The sequence below is a fragment of the Orcinus orca genome, chromosome 7 (genome assembly GCF_937001465.1).
Source record: "Orcinus orca chromosome 7, mOrcOrc1.1, whole genome shotgun sequence".
In the NCBI taxonomy this organism is placed as follows: Eukaryota; Metazoa; Chordata; class Mammalia; order Artiodactyla; family Delphinidae; genus Orcinus; species Orcinus orca.
The window spans coordinates 77708112-77727697 of NC_064565.1; the positions used below are offsets into that span (position 1 = coordinate 77708112).

General features: G+C 39.7%; 1 protein-coding gene across 5 annotated transcripts in view; it reads left to right on the plus strand.

The window, feature by feature from the left end:
* MYO1B (myosin IB) overlaps positions 1–19586 on the plus strand; it is a 182646-nt gene that overhangs the window by 113391 nt on the left and 49669 nt on the right. For all 5 annotated transcript variants that reach the window (XM_033400313.2, XM_004276947.3, XM_033400310.2 and 2 more), the window contains exons 8-12: positions 10189–10287; positions 11757–11860; positions 13316–13463; positions 13737–13855; positions 19305–19391. In XM_033400313.2, coding sequence (XP_033256204.1) covers positions 10189–10287; positions 11757–11860; positions 13316–13463; positions 13737–13855; positions 19305–19391 — 557 coding nt within the window. The remainder of the gene's footprint in view (positions 1–10188; positions 10288–11756; positions 11861–13315; positions 13464–13736; positions 13856–19304; positions 19392–19586) is intronic.

Below are 19586 nucleotides of genomic sequence, written 5' to 3' on the forward strand. Positions count from 1 at the left end.
TGAAATGAGGCCTGATCTGGTTAAAGAGGAGATGAGCAGCCAGAACCCCTAGACCCCCGGGTGGCCCCTGTGATCTTCCAGAGAAACTCTAGAACCAGAGGGATGCCATTTGAAAGTGAGTGCTTTTAGAATTTGGGCAAACCATGCAGCTGAATTTTTTAAAAAAAATTTTAAATCATAGTTCGTAGAGTAAACTTCTAGGTCTAGAGTCTTTATCTTGGAAACTATAGGATTGAACTGGATGAATTCCATGGTTCCCCATTTCTACCATTTGTAGTTTTTAAATAGTTTATTTTTTTGTCTGCGTTGGGTCTTTGTTGCTGCACGCGGGCTTTCTCTAGTTGTGGCGAGTGGGGTCTACTCTTCGTTGCGGTGCACAGGCTTCTCATTGCGGTGGCTTCTCTTGTTGCGGAGCACGGGCTCTGGGCGTGCAGGCTCGGTGGTTGTGGCTCGCGGGCTGTAGAGTGCAGGCTCAGTAGTTGTGGCACACGGGCTTAGTAGCTCTGTGGCATGTGGGATCTTCCCGGACCAGGGCTCGAACCCGTGTCCCCTGCATTGGCAGGCAGATTCTTAACCACTGAACCACCTGGGAAGTACGGCAGGCGGATTCTTAAGCATTGGGATTATACGTATTGTAAAAATGTATTATTATTGGAAAAACGTCTTGAAGAGGACGTTTTAATCTGAGGTGAAATTGGCTAGGATGGTACTACTTATGTTAAATGGTTTTAACTGTCAAATAAGGAAACAGAAATACTCATGCGAATCATATATAATACCACCAAAAGCAAGTGATTATAACCCTGCCAAGTTTGTTACGCAAGCTTCCTTCACAGTATGTGGCAGCTGAAGAGAGCTGTATAGGAAAAGGTATGCCTCAGTTTTAAGACCACCATTTTAAGGAAAGATTAGCTTTTATTCTGAAAGATATTTATAACACTTTTATAACACTTGCATTTTACAAGACAAATTAAATTTAGTTATTAATTGAGTAATACACTATTTTTAAAATGAGGCTACATTAACTTTGTATTATAGAACATTCTAGAATGATTGAACCAATATTACTCTTGAGGACTCTAGGAAAATATTTAAGGATGCCTTTATTCTAAGTATCAGAAAATAACTTGGGTTTTATATTTTGAAGTTTCAAGTTTCAAACAGAAATGTCTTCCTGTCTCTAATTCTTGCAGTATCCATGGAGAATAAATAGTAAACACCCAGTTCATTTCCAGTGAAGATTAAAAACCATCATGAATGAACGTCATATGGTTTTTGTTACCATTTGTTCCCACAATGAAATTATATTGAAATTTGTGGTAGTGGGAACACCCTGGTATTTTAGAGTATCCTTTGCTTTGGAAAGGAAAGGGATACATTAGTGGTGAGAGCAGGAAATTTCACCCCGAATAGAGAGAGAGGACTGACTCATAGGTGGCCACGGGGAGCTGCTGCCTGCTGGCTTGAGGGGGTATAAAGCAATGGGTAAACCCACTCTTGTTCTCTGCAAGCTGCCAACAGTTAGCTTCTTGTACCCAGAAAAGGAGACAAGATTTGCCATTTTGTAGGTCATCTATTTTGTTTTCTTTTCCAGCAGCCGCCTAGTAAAAGCATAGGTCGTTGTTGGCTGTAATTATTACCTTGAAAAAGTCACAGGATCATTTGAGCCAGTTGTGTATCCAGGAAGTGGGGAAAAAATGCCCAATAACTTAGTCTCTCTTCCTCTCTTTCTAAGAGAGGTATGCTGTAAAACCTAAGTCTTGAACTCATTTGAAAGCTACGTATCTCTGAGGTGAGTATCATTAGGAGAGAAGTGTTACAAAAATAGAAAATGTCAAACATTTACTTAAGTAGAGAAGATAAAACATGGAAATACATCCAGATGTTTGGCTGATGTGAGGTACTATTTCTCCTACTTTGTTAATGCGTGTGGGTCTCATAACATTTATACAATTACATTTGAGGATTTTGGATCTAATGTTATGAACTTGAAATGTTTGGAAACCTGTTGCTTTTATTAATAGTCACAGATACTTTCTTACAGTTGTGGCACTAAATGGCAATTTAGACTGGAGAAAATGTGGTACAAGTCTCAAGGGATGTTATCTCCTAAAAGAAGAATAGCATAGAGATATACTAAGAAGAAGCCTTAAGATTTCAAATGTGCATATACCTGCGTAAACTGTAAGGATGGGAGACATGGCTGTCCTGTTCACGGTAGTGTATCAAGAGCCTAGGGTGATACCTGATATACAGCAGGTGCTCAGTAAATGCTGGAGATGAGGATGGAATTGGTTAAATATAGGCAGGCTCTATATTTTCCTGCTTTATTATTTGGGATATATCCATGATCCTATATATGCAGTTGTCAGTGATTTATCATGTGGTTGCCAATGTCTAAAGAAAAAGACAACAAGTTACTTAATTCTCTGTGCCTCCATTTCTTTCTCTTTGAAATGAGGATAATAGTACTGATCTCATAGGGTTGTGATGAGTTGTAATAATTCGTTAACATCTAACAGTGCCTGGCACATAGTAAGCACTCAATAAATGTTTGCTTCTTTTCATTATTGTATATTTATCTGTTGATTGTCTCTAGCTCCTAGCCACATATATACCCTATAATGACAGAGACTCAGTTTGTATGGTTCATTGCTAAATGATAGCAACTAAAATAGTGTCTAACATCTAATATATATTTGTTGAATTAACTACGTAATAATCACATAAGTACCTAATGTACAATAAGCACAGTTTGACATAGAGAAATTTATTGAGAAATAAAGCTGCTTCTTTATTGGGTAAGTTTATCTGAATATTCTATGTTAATCATTTAAAAATACTTTTTCTAAATCCCACAAAGGCAAACAAAGTTATTGGTAATCAAGCACCATCTGTTACTAATGCCTCTGTTGAGCTTGAAAGAAGTAACCCAATCCTGTGGTTATGAAGGAAAGCAAACGTTGACATTGGTGTGTGGCCCAGTTATTATTACTGCCCAATAAACCACCCCAGACTTAGTGGAGTAAAACAACGGCCCTGTTATATGCTCTTGGATTCTGTGGGTCAAGAATTCAGATGGAGCTCAGCAGGGTTGGCTTGTCTCCATGACATATGGGACCTCAGCTGGGAAGACTCTAGTGATTGGGGGCAACTTGCATGAGTTGGGGGGTTGGAGTCCTCTGGAGGCTTTGTCGCTCATGTGTCAGGCTCCTGGGCTGGGATGATTCAAGGGGTGAGCTCAGCTAGACTGTTAACTAGAGCCATCTATGTGTGGCCTCGTGTGATTTGGGCTTCTCACAGCAAGGCGGCTGTGAGAGGGAGTGTTCCAAGAGAGAACATCCTGACAGCAAGTGTTCCAAGAGAACCAGGAAGAAGCCTGAGTAGACTGGGTAATCGTACAGCATCACTGTGACTCTGTTAAGTCCACGTGGGCACAAGCTTGCTCAGTTTCAGTGCTGGGGAATGTAGATTCCACCTCTCAGTGGGAAGAGTGGGAAAAGAATTCGTGACCATTTTATTTTAAACAACCTAAAGCTGATAGATTGTTTTCAGAAATGACCACAATAGTTTCTTAGCTTGTGTCCACATGCTTCGGTAGTCCCCTCTCTCAATGACTTAAGGCTTGGCCATGAGATTTGTTTTGGTCAATGGAACAATTTGCAAACATGGCACAATAAGAGACTCGAAAGTTGGTTCTCTACTGGGGCTTATCCTCTCTTGCTTCTCTGGGGAACTCGTTACCACCATGTGCGTGAACCTGGGCTAGTCTGCTGGGTGATGAGAGGCGCATGGAATGAACCAGCAGATGTGTGAATGAGGGCATCTTAGATCAGCCAGCTGCCAGCCAACCTGCCAGCAGAGATCAGCCAAGCTGGCTTAGACCAGAGGAACTACAAATCTGACTCTCAGACTCATGAGCTAATAAATGGTATTGGTCTAAGCTGGTAAGTTTTGGGGGCATTTGTTATGCAGCAGAAAATAACTTGAGACAGAGGTCTAATAGGTAATATCCTTTCTCCACCCAGTTTGGAAACACATGAGAAACAGGCACAGGAAATAAGCTGGAGAGGAAGCAGCTTTATTGCTGTAGAGGCAAGGTTGAAGAAAGCAGCTTTTGGTTTATCACCCAAGAGGGTGTGCTAGTGGTCCTTTGGCAGGTTGGCAGGCATTGACAGCACCGAGCAACCCCTGGCCTCTCCTTGTGCGCGTTGCCCCATCTGTCTTACAGCCTGGGAGTGGGGCTGAATTTGTGCACAGTGTGGGGAATGAGGGGGCTGAGCTGTACATGCATGCCCATTTCTTCTTCCCAACTTCGCTGCTCAGGGGAGTCTTTCCTCCTGCTGAGGAGAGGAGTGAGTAAGGGGCTGAGAAGCTGGGGAGTGCATCTCATGAAATCCTCCCACATGGAATCATAAAGCAGGAAGAAATGCCTACCTTACTCACAGGGAAGGTGGAGGGTAGAACAAATTGCTCTGAATTCTTTTTCTTTTACATTCCTTTTGAATTTACGATGCAATTAATTTATGTGCTGACTATCTCAGGGCATGTTGTTTAATCCTTATGTATGGCACATTCCTGCCATTTTGTAGCATATGGAATATAAGTTTACCCTTTTAAATTGTTTGAGACTTATAGCTTTGTTCTTCCTTTTATTTCATACCTTGGGTTTAATTGATGATGAGTGGGTGGGTGACTGGGAGCAAAGCTATCTGTTATAACACTTCCTAAAGGAAACTCTGATCCGTATATATATGGAATTGGGGACTTACCTGTACATGAGTCAGTTCTCAACAGCTAGTGACTATTCATCAGTAAACAGTAGCTGTCTTCTTTAGGGTCAAAATTCATCAAAAACTGAGATAATTTACCTAGTTTGTAATACAAAGCTGGGCTTTTTTAGCACTTTGACATTTAATACCCCTAAAGAAGACAGAAATAATCAACCATGGGTTGTGAAGTATCTGTAGCAATAAAACTGAAATTTCAAAGAGTAATTCTGTTACTCTGTAATGGATGGCTTTATATAAAAATAGATGCTTTCCTTTGTCTCAATTTTATTTTGGTGTTCTTTCTTATACAAAAATATGTTTACCATGAAAAAAGACTACATGTTTATCATGAAACAAGACTATATACCCATACTATAGAAGAAATCAGGTGTTCAAATAGTCTAAATTAACCTCAGATTAAGAAATGAATCAAGGTTTATTAGAATTGTATGTATAATAATAAGATATTATGGACTAGATATTTCATTAATTTTATTTCAGGGTTGGGTATCAAATTGTAGATTCAGATACACACATAAGTTACTTTCCAATTATTAGATAAACTTTAAATTTGTATTAGAAAAAAGTCTGTTGTGAAAATGCATAAATGCTATATGTATGCAACTGGATCCTGATTTTAAAAATGGCATTTAATTAGGTAGATAATAAGGCAAATTTTCTTAGCGTTTTAAAGCCCAAGTTGATTTTTCATGTGCAGACACTGGGAACCCTCTCACAACTTTTCATGTAACATGTCCAGCTGTCACTGGTGCTAATTTGTAACTTCAGGACTCTGACTTTTGATTTAAAACTTTAAGGTGCTTTCTTAGAAATGAAAATGCTGCATGGAGGTGGAGGTAGGGGAAACACTGTCCTGTCACGGTGCGCCAGGTGTTTGAGGTCTTTCAAAGGCTGTAACCTGCAGATAGACAAAGGTCTGTGTGAAACCCGGGCTGAGAGAGAGTACTGGGGTGAACACCCACCTCTGCTTTCTGTAATACACGTGCACAGTGAATGATTTGTAAGAAGACATTTGTGCCATCTTTTTTTTACTTTAAAGCTTGTCTTTAGTGAAACTTCCTAATTCTCAATCTTGAGATTTATGTTGTGTATTTCCAGAAAAAGTATAGAGTTGATTTTAGAATATATACTCCAATATAGGAGCAAACATTAGTTCATAATCCAAGTTTTTCACTGAAATTACCATCAGTTATGCCCAGTAACTCATTGGTTATTTGACATTTTTTCTTCTTCAAGACAGCAGAGTCCAAAGGGAGATAAATTGTTACTTAGATTGCAGGCCTTTCACTATTGCTAACTGTATCATTTCACTTTATTAAAGGGACACAAATCCGCTGGAAGAGCCTTCAGTGCCACTCAAACACTTTTTTCATAATGTGTATCTTTGAGCAATTGGAGAGGAGCAGGGTCGGTCATGTCTGCATCTTGGGCTTTCATTGTCATTCTGGCCTTACTGGCAAAACTGAGACAAAGCAAATTCTTCCATAAGCCTTAATCAAGAACTTGGACCATTTCTTCTTTTTCAGGAAGGGAGATTATACATAGAGTAAAGAAACTTTGATCGGGCTTCCCTGGTGGCGCAGTGGTTGAGAGTCCGCCTGCCGATGCAGGGGACACGGGTTCGTGCCCCGGTCCGGGAAGATCCCACATGCCGCGGAGCAGCTGGGCCCGTGAGCCATGGCCGCTGAGCCTGCGCGTCCAGAGCCTGTGCTCCGCAACGAGAGAGGCCCGCGTACCGCAAAAAAAGAAAAAAAAAAAAAAGAAACTTTGATCATGCTACCTAATCCTTCACCTGTTATGTTCCAAAGTAATGTGATTTTTTCCCCCTTCCAAACCACTACTTGTTCTTTTATTCCTTGGCTTATTAAAAGACATCCGTCTCCAGCAGGTGCAAACATGGACATTTTACTTCTTTCATATCTTATGCCCTAGGGAGGTTGTCCCAGTGCCCAGGAACATGTATATGCTGTGGACTAGCTGGTAATTAGTCAAAACTAAGAAAACCCCTCAGTGATGGTCTGATTCTGTTAATAGTCAGGTGGCAGTGTCATGGTGGAGTTGGTGGGAAAGTTCTGATTCCAGAGTTTCTCTGTCCCTACCCATTGCTTTTCCCCTTTAGAATGGCTTAATAGGTTTATCTCTTCCCTTAAAACTTAAATTTATATAACATTTGATATGAACTTAAATTTATATCTTGAGGGTTCAAGAATGTAGCTGCATTGGAATATACGGAGGCTATTATACTCTCTTCTCTACTAAATATCTGGCATATCCTATACTCCTTTTTATTAAGTCTTGTCAGTAGAGGCACAATCAGTGGTAGCAGAAGCATCTAAAGCAGAAGAGAAGGCTGTGCCAGTGTTTCGCTTTGCCTTAATTCAGGGGCACATTAAAATGTTCTGGTGGCAAGTCGTTATAGTGAATTGAATTTATGTTCTGTACCTTGAGTAATTATTTGATATGGCTTCATGCTGTTAGATTATGTTGGGTTTTTTCAAAAAGAAATAGACTAGGGAATGGTTGTAAGCACTAGTAAATTATTTGGGAGCAAACATTTTCCCTGATTGCTGTTCTGCCTAGAAGCTTGTAACTTACAAGAAAAGTCATAAAGAAATAGGAGGCTCTGGGGTAATCAACAAGGCATTTTAGGTGGTAAAACCCTCAACTGCTTTGTAATAAAAGGTTCCTCATTTTGTGATTGAGTTGCTTAGGTGAAGTCATATATTTTATGTAAAGAACAGCCTCAGCCTTTTCAAGTGTTTGTGGATATAGCATTCTTTTTGCTGGAAAATTATAAAGAGCATAGCATGATACCTTAGTCTCCTAAAGCTTTGCATTCTGGCTTTGTTGCTTAGTAACAATGTGATGTGAGCCTCGTTTTCTCATCTACAAAATGGGGATTATAAAACCAACCTCAGAGGAGGTGTTCAGGGTTGAATATGATAACAAATGAAAAGTACTGAATGCAGAGCGGAAGGTCAGTCAAAGTTCCCTTGCACTTCCCCTCCTGCACTGTTCCTTTTAAACACACGTTGTATTATGTTTCAGATTTGACCATGATAGTGATCACTGATCATATCAGCATGTGTGGTGCAAGGAGTACATTGGCCAACATTCCCTTCCACCCTGCACAGGCGAATATTATTCTTTAACCTGGTGACTGTGAATATTATCCTTTAACTTGGTGACTGTTATCTGCTGAATCTTATAGCCATTGCTCTTTCTAAACTCTCCATTGTGTGTGAACATTTGTTCAAAAAGTGCCAAACGTAAGGCTGGCCATGTTGCTGTTGCACAGTGTGGCCCTGTCAGGTGCTCTGAAGGTGTGATTTCATGTCTTGAAATACCACCGTTTGCTTGTGGAGTGTGACTGGGTGAGTGCCACAGAACAGTTGTTTGTCATCATCATTAAGATGCCCCTGTGAGGTGAGGCTGGTGAGGCATGGCGGGATTCTTGGTGCTAAACCTGGGGTTTGCGGGCTTTGACAGGTGAAAGACACATGGTCATTCTCTTTTCTCACCCCCATCTCCTGCTCTCTCTTAAAGGTGTTGCCAGCCCACCTTGGACAGTGCCACTGCTCGTGGTTTGGGTGGTGGGTGTAATCAAGAGCACGTATGTGTGACAATTGTAGGTCAAGGGGAAGAAGGTCTTCAGGTTTGCAGTCAGTGCCGGGCTCATTCCCAGGTAGTGCTGGCACATAGTGGGTGAGCAGTGAGTTGATTGAAGGAATTTGTGCGTGAATGGATAAAATAAATGGAAGCATTTGCTTATGTTTTTCATGTAGTCGAGTTACTTTCTTCTAGGCTCGAGGAATTTCCTGTAAGGAATAGCTTCTCAATGAAGACTCTGCCCATGCGCTGGGAGGTCTTTCTTCTAAAACTGTGCTGGTACTCTTAGGACCCCAAAGGAGCTTGGTCCATGATAAGTGCAATCATACTGCACTTTTATCCTTACCTGTTTATTCTGTCTTCTGCCCTGGATGTCAGTATTTATAAGTTGATTGAAACGTCCAGTCCTTAGAGATGATGACTATTACACAATCCTTTTCTTTTTTTGGCTAAATATGAAGTCTTCATTATTCTCCATCTATGATTTGAGGGCATTGGCAGTCGTCCAGGTCAAGTTAGAGCTGGAGATGAAAATGAAAACTCTGCAGCATCCCGTTCCTAATAATTTTTGTGTTTACATATTTTTGTTCTCTTCCTGTCAAGTTTATTTTATGTGTCCTTACAACACATCTCTTCATTCTTACAAATGGCCTTGTGTGTTTGGAGCACCCTAGGGCTTCTCATTCATCAAATCTACACTCCTTAACTCTACCTAGACTCCTCCTTACGTGCTAGTGTAGATTCCAGAAATACAACTTAAGAAGTTCAAGGACAAGTCTCTGTGAAATTGCACATCGTTCACTCCCTTACTCATTTTCTGAATTATGCTTAGATTTCAATCTGATGGGAAATCAAATTAGTGCTCAATGATAGGATCACTGATTCATAATTTTATAACTAATCTGGCCTTTGCTCCAGGCAGAAATATTCTCTGCCATTGTACGTTGCCACCCCCTGTTGCTGCCACAGCGGCACCTTTCTGGTTCACTTGCTTGATGGATTCATCCCTTCCTTTCTCCTTCCTTCCTCCCCTTCCTGAAAGCTTGAAAACTTGATAAGGCATCAGATTTACAGGATGAAAGATCATCTGGAATCAATGAAAGTATACTGTCAAATAACTCCAGATTCCATTAAATGAGAACCACCTTTCATTCTTTAAGACTTCAAGAGATCAAGAAAGTCTGGTTCACTTATGTCAGGTAGCAGGGCATGTGGATATGGTGGGGTCTGCACTTGGGTCAGAGAGCCTGATTTCAAATCCATCTTAAACTCTTGGACTGTTAGTTTTTTCATCTGTAAAATCATACCTTACAAAAATGATGGGGAGGATTCAATGAAATAATGTCTAAAAAGCACTTAGCATAAAATAAGGTATCAAAAATGTTAACTTGTTATCATTATAACTCAAGTGAATTCTTAACTGAATGGCTGCATTTCCTTGCTTAGATTTGTAATACTACATATTGAAGAACTTAATGTCATCATGTATAAAATCAAGAGAATATTATTATAAAAGCTGTATTGTCTTTAATCAGCTTGTCGAATGTATTGTTAAACTTATTTTGCGTATTCACTGTGGTTCAAAAAGAACCTGGTTTGTTTAGTTTGGCGGTTTTAGTTAGAGCTGTGCTTCTTCCTGAAAGTAGAACCGAAAATGTAGCTTCTGTTATTATTTTATTAATGCAAAACAGAAAATGAAAAAGAAAGTGAGGGGGAAAAGAAAAGCATGGTGTATTTGAAAGTGAAACTAATACTGTACTATGAATTTGATTCTTTTTCTCTCTAGATCTTTTAGAGAAATCTCGTGTTGTTAAGCAGCCAAGAGGTGAAAGAAACTTCCACGTGTTCTATCAGCTGCTTTCTGGTGCCTCTGAAGAGCTCCTCAGTAAGTCCCTGTTTCTTTTTTTCATTTTTTTTTTTTTTTAAGAATTTTATTTTATTTAATTTATTTTTGGCTGCATTGGGTCTTTGTTGCGCTGTGCAGTCTCCTCATTGTGGTGGCTTCTCTTGTTGCAGAGCATGGGCTCTAGGTGCGTGGGCTCAGTAGTTGTGGTTCACGGGCTTAGTTGCTCCGCGGCATGTGGGATCTTCACAGACCAGGGCTCTAACCTGTCTCCCCTGCATTGGCAGGTGGATTCTTAACTACTGTGCCACTGGGGAAGCCCCAGTCCCTGTTTCTATGATTTAATTTTTACTCTTGCAACATTTTCCAAAGCAGAAGCGTTCCATATGCTTTTCCTCTTCCTTCTTAAAATTTTCCCATGATTCTGGCTGAAGGGAAGAATACGATGTGCTGGCTTCTGCCACCTTGCAGTCTTCGTTTGATATGTGTCCCCGGAGTACCTCACCAGGTACTGGGACATGTCTCAGATGGTTTGCTAAAAGAGCTAAAAGTTGAGGGAGGGTCTCATCATCAATTTAAAAAATAAAGTGGAAGAATATAATTAGTCTAGTTGGGGAGAAAAAATTAGCAGGGAGCAGTAGATGAATACAATTCTATAAAAACAAATTGCTCAGTGACGATTTAAAAATAGTGGGAAGACATTTGCAACTGATACAAGAGATCAAAGTCTGACCTATGTATATTTTAGAGAATTAATATAAGTCCATCAGGATAGGCAATAGCTAAGTGATGAAAAGTTTTGAGCAAGTAGTTCAAACAAGAAGAGCTATGGAAAGTCAACACACTTGGGGGAAAAAATCATCCTTACTAATTATTGACAAATGTAAATTGAAACAGCACTGAAGTGTTCACCACACATGTATTAGCAAAAGTTATTAAAGAGGATAAAGCTGGCAGAGTTGTCAGGCACTGATCTGCTTAGAGCTTGTGGGTGTCATTTCAAAGTGAGGACTTCTTCCTGGGGGACTAATTGGCAAAGCAGAATAAGTCATAAAATGATCAGAGCCTACCGCCCAGGTGCACCACTTTTTGGAATATACCCAATGAAATAATTCAAAAGAATCCAAAGAAACATTCTGTGTGAAGACATTTATCACTGTCCTTTATTTGTTATTATAAACTGGAGAAAATCCAAATGTCCAGCAGTGGGGGAATCCCTGGGCAGACATCGTACGTTATAAGGAAATAGTACGTTGAAGATACTTTATATTATCAAAGTTTGGAAAGAACCTGTCTCGATAAGAATACATGTAAAACAAGCAGAGTTTGAAATATGTACAATGGTGATAAAGGTGATTTTAGAAAAATACTGATCTTTGGGTATCAATTTTTGTTCTATTGCTTGAATGCATAGTGTGAAATCTTTTTATCTGAAGCGTTAAGGGGATGAGATATTGAAGATGATTAGATTGGTTGAAGTAACTTATAAACTTGTATGTGTGATTCAATAGATAAGCTTAAACTTGAGCGGGATTTCAGCAGATACAATTACCTGAGTCTGGACTCTGCCAAAGTTAATGGAGTGGACGACGCAGCAAATTTCAGAACCGTTAGGGTAAGATGTAACCCTCTTATTACTCTTTAAAATGGGTAACACTATATTGCTCAATCAGAATTGGTAATAATTCTGAGTTTTCTTCGATGTATAACTCATGCTCCCTGAGGTTTTAGAATTATAGAAGAATTTGTTTTATTTTTATTAGTTTGATTTTTTATTAGCTCAAAAATCCTGTAGTATCGAGAAGGCCATGCTTTACTGGAGCACGCAGTTTTACTGTTTGTCAAAAGGAGCTTTCTTATTATATTATCTTGGGGTTTAACTTTTAGTATTGTACTGAAATTCCAAATGTCTTTATAGCCAAACTCAGTAGTTAAATTCCACATGTAAACCTGTCCTACAGTCATGTTAAGTCAAATCTGTTTTTCAGACAGAAAGTCATGTTTATATACAGTTTTCAAAAAATCATGCATAAACCAGAATAATTAGCATTTGTGTTCATTAGAAAAGAAATTATTTTAAATTATACTCTACATTCTATGTTTATGAGACACTTGGAAAATTACTTCTATAGGACATGATCTGATAACTGTTATTTACTTCTAAATGAGAGAGCTGTGATAGTGGTGATGGGGGGGGTAGGTTAGATTATAGGTAAAATAAGACTGGAATCGGTTCATCTTTGGGGGTGAGTGAAAATAACATGGGGTTCTTTTCCTGCTCTTTAGACTTTTATATATGTTTGAAATTTTCTAGAACAAAAAATCTTACAGCACTCCCATTACTATGTAACCTAGTCACTATAAATAGTTAGATAGACAGATAGGTAGGTAGATAGAGAGACAGAGAGAGAGAAAGTAAATAAGGAAGCAAGCAAGCTGGGCTATTCTTAACAAGAAAGCATTTCTTAAGAGTATCATTTTTTAAAATTGTCTCAACGTCCTCTTACGGAAACCTGTTGACTCCTGGACATGATTTTAAGACTTGAGTTCAGGACCAGTTCCATAACTGCTTTGCCTGGCAAATCATTGGCACTCAATAAAAATTTATGACTGGACGAATGTTCTGTGTTATCCATAGTTTGTGGAATCAGGCACTTCACCTTTGCAAACTACAGTTTTTCTCGTATGTAAAATAAACGAAGAGGTTTTTTTTTGTAGGGGGTTATGAAAGCTGTTTGTTTGGAGTCAGAGTGGGAACCCAGGGCTCAGCTCTCAGCCTTCTCTCCCTCTGTCTTCCTCTTTACATGCCCCCTTTGCCACAGCCCGTGAAGTACCCCAGGGCTCCTTGAATCAGAGCTTGAAGCCACTGAACAAGATAGAGCCCCACATTGGTGCTATTTCAGGTCTCTTAATAGGTTTGTCTTTTGGAAAGTTTATTCCAGGACACTTTGTCTTTTTGTTGTTGTTGTTATTTTTGTTTTTTTTCAGAGCCGAATCTGTTATATGATTTATTTTTAAAAAATAATAAAGAGCTACAGAAAGAAAACAGGTGCTTTCCCCCCCTCCCCAGAATGCCATGCAGATTGTGGGTTTCATGGACCACGAAGTTGAGTCCGTGTTGGAGGTGGTGGCCGCGGTGTTGAAGCTGGGGAACATTGAGTTCAAGCCCGAATCACGAGTGAATGGCTTAGATGAAAGCAAGATCAAAGATAAAAATGGTAAGTCAGCAGAGGACAGACCCTGTTTAGCAAAACTGGCTTTGAACTTCTGCCCAGTTTTTAATATAGAAAGTAAAACTTGCTTTTCACTGAGTTGAAAAGGCTTTCTAGTGAAATTGAGCAGAAACATAATTACAGCTCAGTCTGAAGTCTTTTGATTTATATATTTTACACTGTTGGGTTTGAAAACGATTTAGAAAGAACAGTGTAAGCCTTGAAAGTGATTATGAACAGCAGATATGCAGTCACTGTTTGTCCATTCCCGCACAACAGAGTTAAAAGAAATTTGCGAGCTGACCGGCATTGACCAGTCAGTCCTAGAGCGAGCCTTCAGTTTCCGAACAGTTGAGGCCAAGCAAGAGAAAGTTTCAACTACACTGAACGTGGCTCAGGTGGGTGAAACATAATGTCTGGAAGGGAGTTTTTAAAGTCTGTGGTATTTTTATATAAGTGGAAACAAAAATTTTATTCTTTAGGCTATTATCTTAACTGTCATGCTGTTTTCTAGGCATCGTTCTAGGCACTAGGGACACAGGGTAACCTAAACAGATAAAGATCCCTGCCCATATGGAGCTTAAAATTTTGGCAGAAGGAGCCAAAGCAGTAGACCTAATAAATAAATGTATATAGCAAGCTAGCAGGTGGTAAGTGCAGGCGACAAAGAGAAAACAGTAGAGCAGAGCAAGGGACATCCATAGTGTTGGGGGCAGAGAAGTCGAGTGAGCTGAGAAGTGGCTGGAGAGTTTTGAGCATGGGTGGTATGATCTGCATTGTATTTTAAGGAGTCATTCTGGCTGCAACGTAGAGAGCAGAGTGTAGGGGACAGACGAGCGTCTTAGTCACTTTGGCTGCTATACCAGCGTACCGTAGACTGGGTGGCTTAAGCAAAAAACATTTATTTCTCTCAGTTCTGGAGGCTAGATGCCTGGGATCAGGGTGCCAACAGGATCGAATTCTTGGTAAGGGCCGTCTTCTTGATTTATAGACAGCTCCCTTCTTACTGTGTCCTCACATGGCAGAGAGAGAGAGCAAGTGAGCTTTGATGTCTTCATCCCCTTATAAGGGTACCAGTCCCATCATGGGGACTCCACCCTCATGACCACATCTAAATCTAATCTAATCTAAATCTAAAGGCTCCACCTCCAAATACCACTGTATTAGGGAGTAGGGCTTCAACAATATGGGTTTGGGGGTGAGAGGACACAGACATTCATAGCACAGGGGAGCACACAGTTGTGTGCTAAGCCAGAGATGATGGTGGCTTTTGAACCAGGTGGTGGCAGTGGAACAAGAAGTGGTCACATCTGGATATGTTTTGAAAGTGGAGACAACAGGACTTGCTGATGCCTTGATATGTGTGATATGAAAGAGAAGAGTCAAGGATGACCCTCAACATTTTTGGCCCAAGCAACTAGGAAAATGGAATTGCCACTTACTGATTTGCAGAAGGCAGTGGGGGAAGCTGGCTGTGGTCAAGAGGCCAAACTGGCCTCGCTGCCTTTCTGACTGTTCCCCCTCCAGCCTCCACACTTAGGCCAATGAAATCTTTCTAAGACACAAATCTGAGTTGCTTATGTCTTCTCTCCTTTGGTTCAAAATGGATGAACAGATGTATACATGCATGCATGTATACCTAGGAGCTTGTGGAGACCCTTTCAGTGTAAACCCTTTGTTCTATGGTTTAGACATTGTCCCACCAGTCAGTGCTCATCTGGCCTAGAATTAAATGACTAATTCAGGACTTTTCCCACTCAGGCCTATTTTGTCCAACTGTATTCTCATCCTCCTTGCAAGTAGCCTTAAGCTTAAGACAGTAGATTGGGTTTAATCTTTCTCTCTGCTGCTCTGGCCTAGTCTTTCCTAGTAACCCAAGAATGCCTACACACCTTTAACTTTCTTTCAACTTTGATTTCTTATTTTAGGTGAGGGATTTGGGTTATGGAAATACTGTACCTTTATGCATATGTAAGTTTGATGTATACATAAAGTTTCTAGCTATAACTGTCATGTGTCCTTCTTTCTAAGTTACTACTACTGCTGTCACGTCTGTCCCCGTCCCCCTCAGTCACTCAAAGTCAGATGGTGAGTCACTTAACCTCATCAAGGAAAGTTTGTTGAGAGCCTGCACAGCACAAGCCCCCACGTAGACTGTTAGCAGGGACGTAAGGGATTAAAAAGGACTTTCGCAGAAAATAGTTTCTGAGCCAGACTTTGAAGGATTTAGATGTATAAAGAATGGGTGAAATGGCATTTCAAAAAGAAAACAGGGAGAGGAGCCAGGTTTGGAGTACATATCAGGAAAAGGGTTGATCAGGCTTGGCTATGGCTTTAGATATGTGAAGAGGATTCAAAGCAACGTGGCTGGAAAGGTTACGTTTGGTGTCCGAGTGGCGCGTCTGCAGCAGTGGTTCTCAAACTTGAGGGTGCATCGGAATCACCTGGAGGGTTTCTTAAACACGGTTTGCAGGCCATACCCCCAGAGTGTTTGGTTCAGTAGGTTTGTGGTAGGCCCGAAGAATTGGCATTTCTGACAAGTTCAGAGGTGATGCTGCTGCCACTGTGGTCCATCCAGAAGTCACATTTTGAGAACATTTCAGTAGCCAGAGTGGGGATTGTGAAGTACATAGTGATGCGATGAGAAAACGTCTAAGAGGCCTTTTAGGAATATTTCATACATATATGGAATATATGTGGATATATATGGGATATGTACATGGATATATTTTTGTCTGTTTTTATTGTGTGTTTTACTCTTGCTTTTTAATCATCCTCTACAGAAACCAGGCCCAGGTGCCTCTTACTTTGATAAGCTTGAGTCACCTTGCATCACTCGGTAAAACTTTTCCACATTCTTTTAACCTTTGGCATAAAAGAGTTTGGCTTCAGATCTTTGATTATTCAGCTCCTTTTTCAAGTTTTTTTTTTTTTTAATGTAGGGTTCAGAGTATTTGTTTCTACCGATCTTATTGCCTAGAAGATTTTGATTCTTACGAGATGTGATTTGTTCTATTAACTTTTCCTCATAGCTTCAATTCTTGGGCCCCATTATCATCTTTATCGCCCCATGCCTCATTTTCCTCAAGGCATTTAGATCTTTCCCCAGATAGAATGACTAATATTGAAATAACAGAAACTCCAGGCAGAGTTACTATTCAGCTTCTACCACATACTCCCTCCTTGGCTTCCAAGGTCCTCTGTCATCTGACCCAAAATGACTTTTCTCAGTTGATTCTCTGCTGGTTCTCTAAATGCCATGCTTATTGTTACCTTATTTTACCTAGCCCTAACCCTTTGCTTATCCCCCATGCTGCTCATGTCATTGCTAATTCCTTCTGCTGTCTAAATGGTCCTTTAATTGCACCTTGATCCAGAAAGCCTTCCTTGATCACATAGGCCCCAGAGTCTTCCTTCTCTGAACTCCTTTTTCTCCTGCAAACTCCCTTGGAACCTGCCCTTTGATTGTTTGACTCCTTGGTTTGACCTCCCGCATTCTGCTGTAAGCTCCCGGAGGGCGGACCCCACATCTGTGCATCTCCGTGTCTCCAGTTACCATACTGACCTGGGCTTGCCTGAGAGTGGTCATCACAGAAGCAATTCCACCTGGGATCTTTCTCTAAGAGCTTCATCAGCTGCAGAAACTCAGTCTTTTCATTTGTGCTTAGAATCTGAGATGGCAAGTCAGCATCCTCGGTGTCTTCCCTCATTTCTACGCACCTTGTCCGTGATCCTTAAATGGGAGTAACCCTTCCTGCCCTTACTTTGGAGGATATTATTGTGGAGATGAGGTGGCACGAATCAGACTCAAGAAGTTACAGGTAGCCAAGTGACAGCCCCTGCGGCCAGATGTAGCTCAATAGGCATATTTTATTTGATGAATATTTGAGGAAAGGGTAGTTTTTTGTTTTTTCTGTTTTGTTAGCTTGCTTTTTGAATTTTGAATTTGAGTGCCTTTAACCTGGAATGCAGTCTCCAGCCCCCAAAGATCCCACTATTTCCCGTTCATTTCTGTTGTTCAGTCCCTGAAAGCATCTGAGTTTGAGACTTCTGGAATAAGTATTTGAAGGAAAGCAAGGAAGATTAATATTGGCTGTGGATACACTTTAAAAATTATAAAGCCGTTTACCAGAATAAGTGGTCACTATTAGTTCAGTTGCATACTGAAATGGTGGTTTGTTGGAAGCAGATAGCACACAAGTAAGAAGGCTGGATGACGTGATGATGAAATAGGGTCTGTTTACAAATAAGTAGTGTTTGGAGATAACTTGAATTTACAAGAAGAAAGGGGAAAGGATTAAGAAAGAATTATTTAGGCTCATGAGGCAGTAGTAGAGAAGGAGGATACTTCAAAAATCATAATTATAAGCATACCTGTAGACTTACTGTGTGCCAGGTACTGCTCTAGGCACTTAAATTTTCTATTTCAAGAAAATAAAAACTAGAAGAAAGGGTATTAGAGAAAGGATATCCATCTTAATTAAGGCTTCTTTCTTTGTGTCAGCATTTTACATACATTTTCTGCTGTGGAATTATTTACCCACCCTCCCACCCCACTCCATGTCCATGTTTAGCATTGGACAGTCAGTTTTTACCAACTTCTGGGTGGATTTTCTAACCTTCATTGGAGTAGCTGCCTGAGACTTAGCGAGCAAGGTTTGGGATTAGCAGAAGTATCAGATGAAGGGAAAAGGTACTCTCTTTCCAGCTGCAGTACATTGCCTGCAACAGGGAGTGAGTCTGTTTTTTAAATTGTTACACTTCATTTAGGAAGAATTGCAGAGAAAGAATTTTCACATAATCCAGTAAATTGTGTTCTTTATAAAATAAAAATATAATGGTTTACTTTAACTGTAATGCCCAACTTTCTACTTATAAGCAATGAAACACACACATATGTCCACTGTTGAAGACAGCAGCAAAACCTCTTCTTTCCTCCCCTGGGGCCCGTTACTTCTCAGGCTGCTGCCGCCCATCTCCAGACCTCCCCCGGAGCACTGGTTTCAGACATATAATTAGTACTTCCTGCACACCCTCGGCACCCAATATGTTTAAGGGCTATTAGGCTCTCCTGACCAAACCTAACTTTTCTCCAGCCTTTGCACTCTAAGTCAAGGTCAGAGAGACATATATGTCTTCTACCTCTTCTTTGTCAAGTAGCTATGAACAGCTTTCAAACAAATAGATAAGGAAGTAAAAGGGCTTTATTTTTATTATACAAAGTATTATCCAACAATGTATTGTTTTACTGCTTGTTACAAAAGATTTTTTTTGAATGCTCAGAAGATTGAATGATGAAAAATATTTACAGGTCCCATCAGTCAAAATCATTTTAATGTATATCCTTTTGAGTTTCCTACATGTAGTAGCTTAAAGAAAATAGTTGTTATTATAATAAATATATAATTTTTTATCGTCACAAAACATAACAAGGATTTTTTCATTTCATTATCTAATTTTTATAACTATCATTCTGTGGTGACTGTGTAACTTCCCGCCCAATAGGTGCTTCTTTATTTATTTTATTCTGCCCCTGTTGTTGGACTTCTAAATTGCCTGTGATTTTTCTCTGTTCCATAACATTGAGATTAATATCTTTGTGGTGAAAGCTTTTGCAATATTTAAAATTAATTTCCTGGGATGTGGAAAAGTATAATAACTGGGTATAAACAATTTGCCCAATTTTCTTAATGGCTTGACTGTTCATCCACAGTACAATAAAAACGCTCTTGAAAAGAAATTTGAAATAAAAGAGCTTTCGGTATCTTTTTTAAAACTTCATTATTTTATTGAAATTAAGCATTGTGGTAATTGCAGATATTGCGTTTTTCTTTTTCTTTTTAATAGGCTTATTATGCCCGTGATGCTCTGGCTAAAAACCTCTACAGCAGGTTGTTTTCATGGTTGGTAAATCGAATCAATGAAAGCATTAAGGTACTGAATCTCTATAAACAAATAACTCAGTTGTAATAAATGGTATTCAGAGTATACACATTAGAGATACTTTAATTTTATAATCAGGTAATTGATTACCACTTACAGAGATTGTTCCTTGAAAAGAATTTACCTTGGTTATGATTGAAATTTGTCAGTGATTCTACCTATTTTGTTTTGCCATGTGTGTTATAA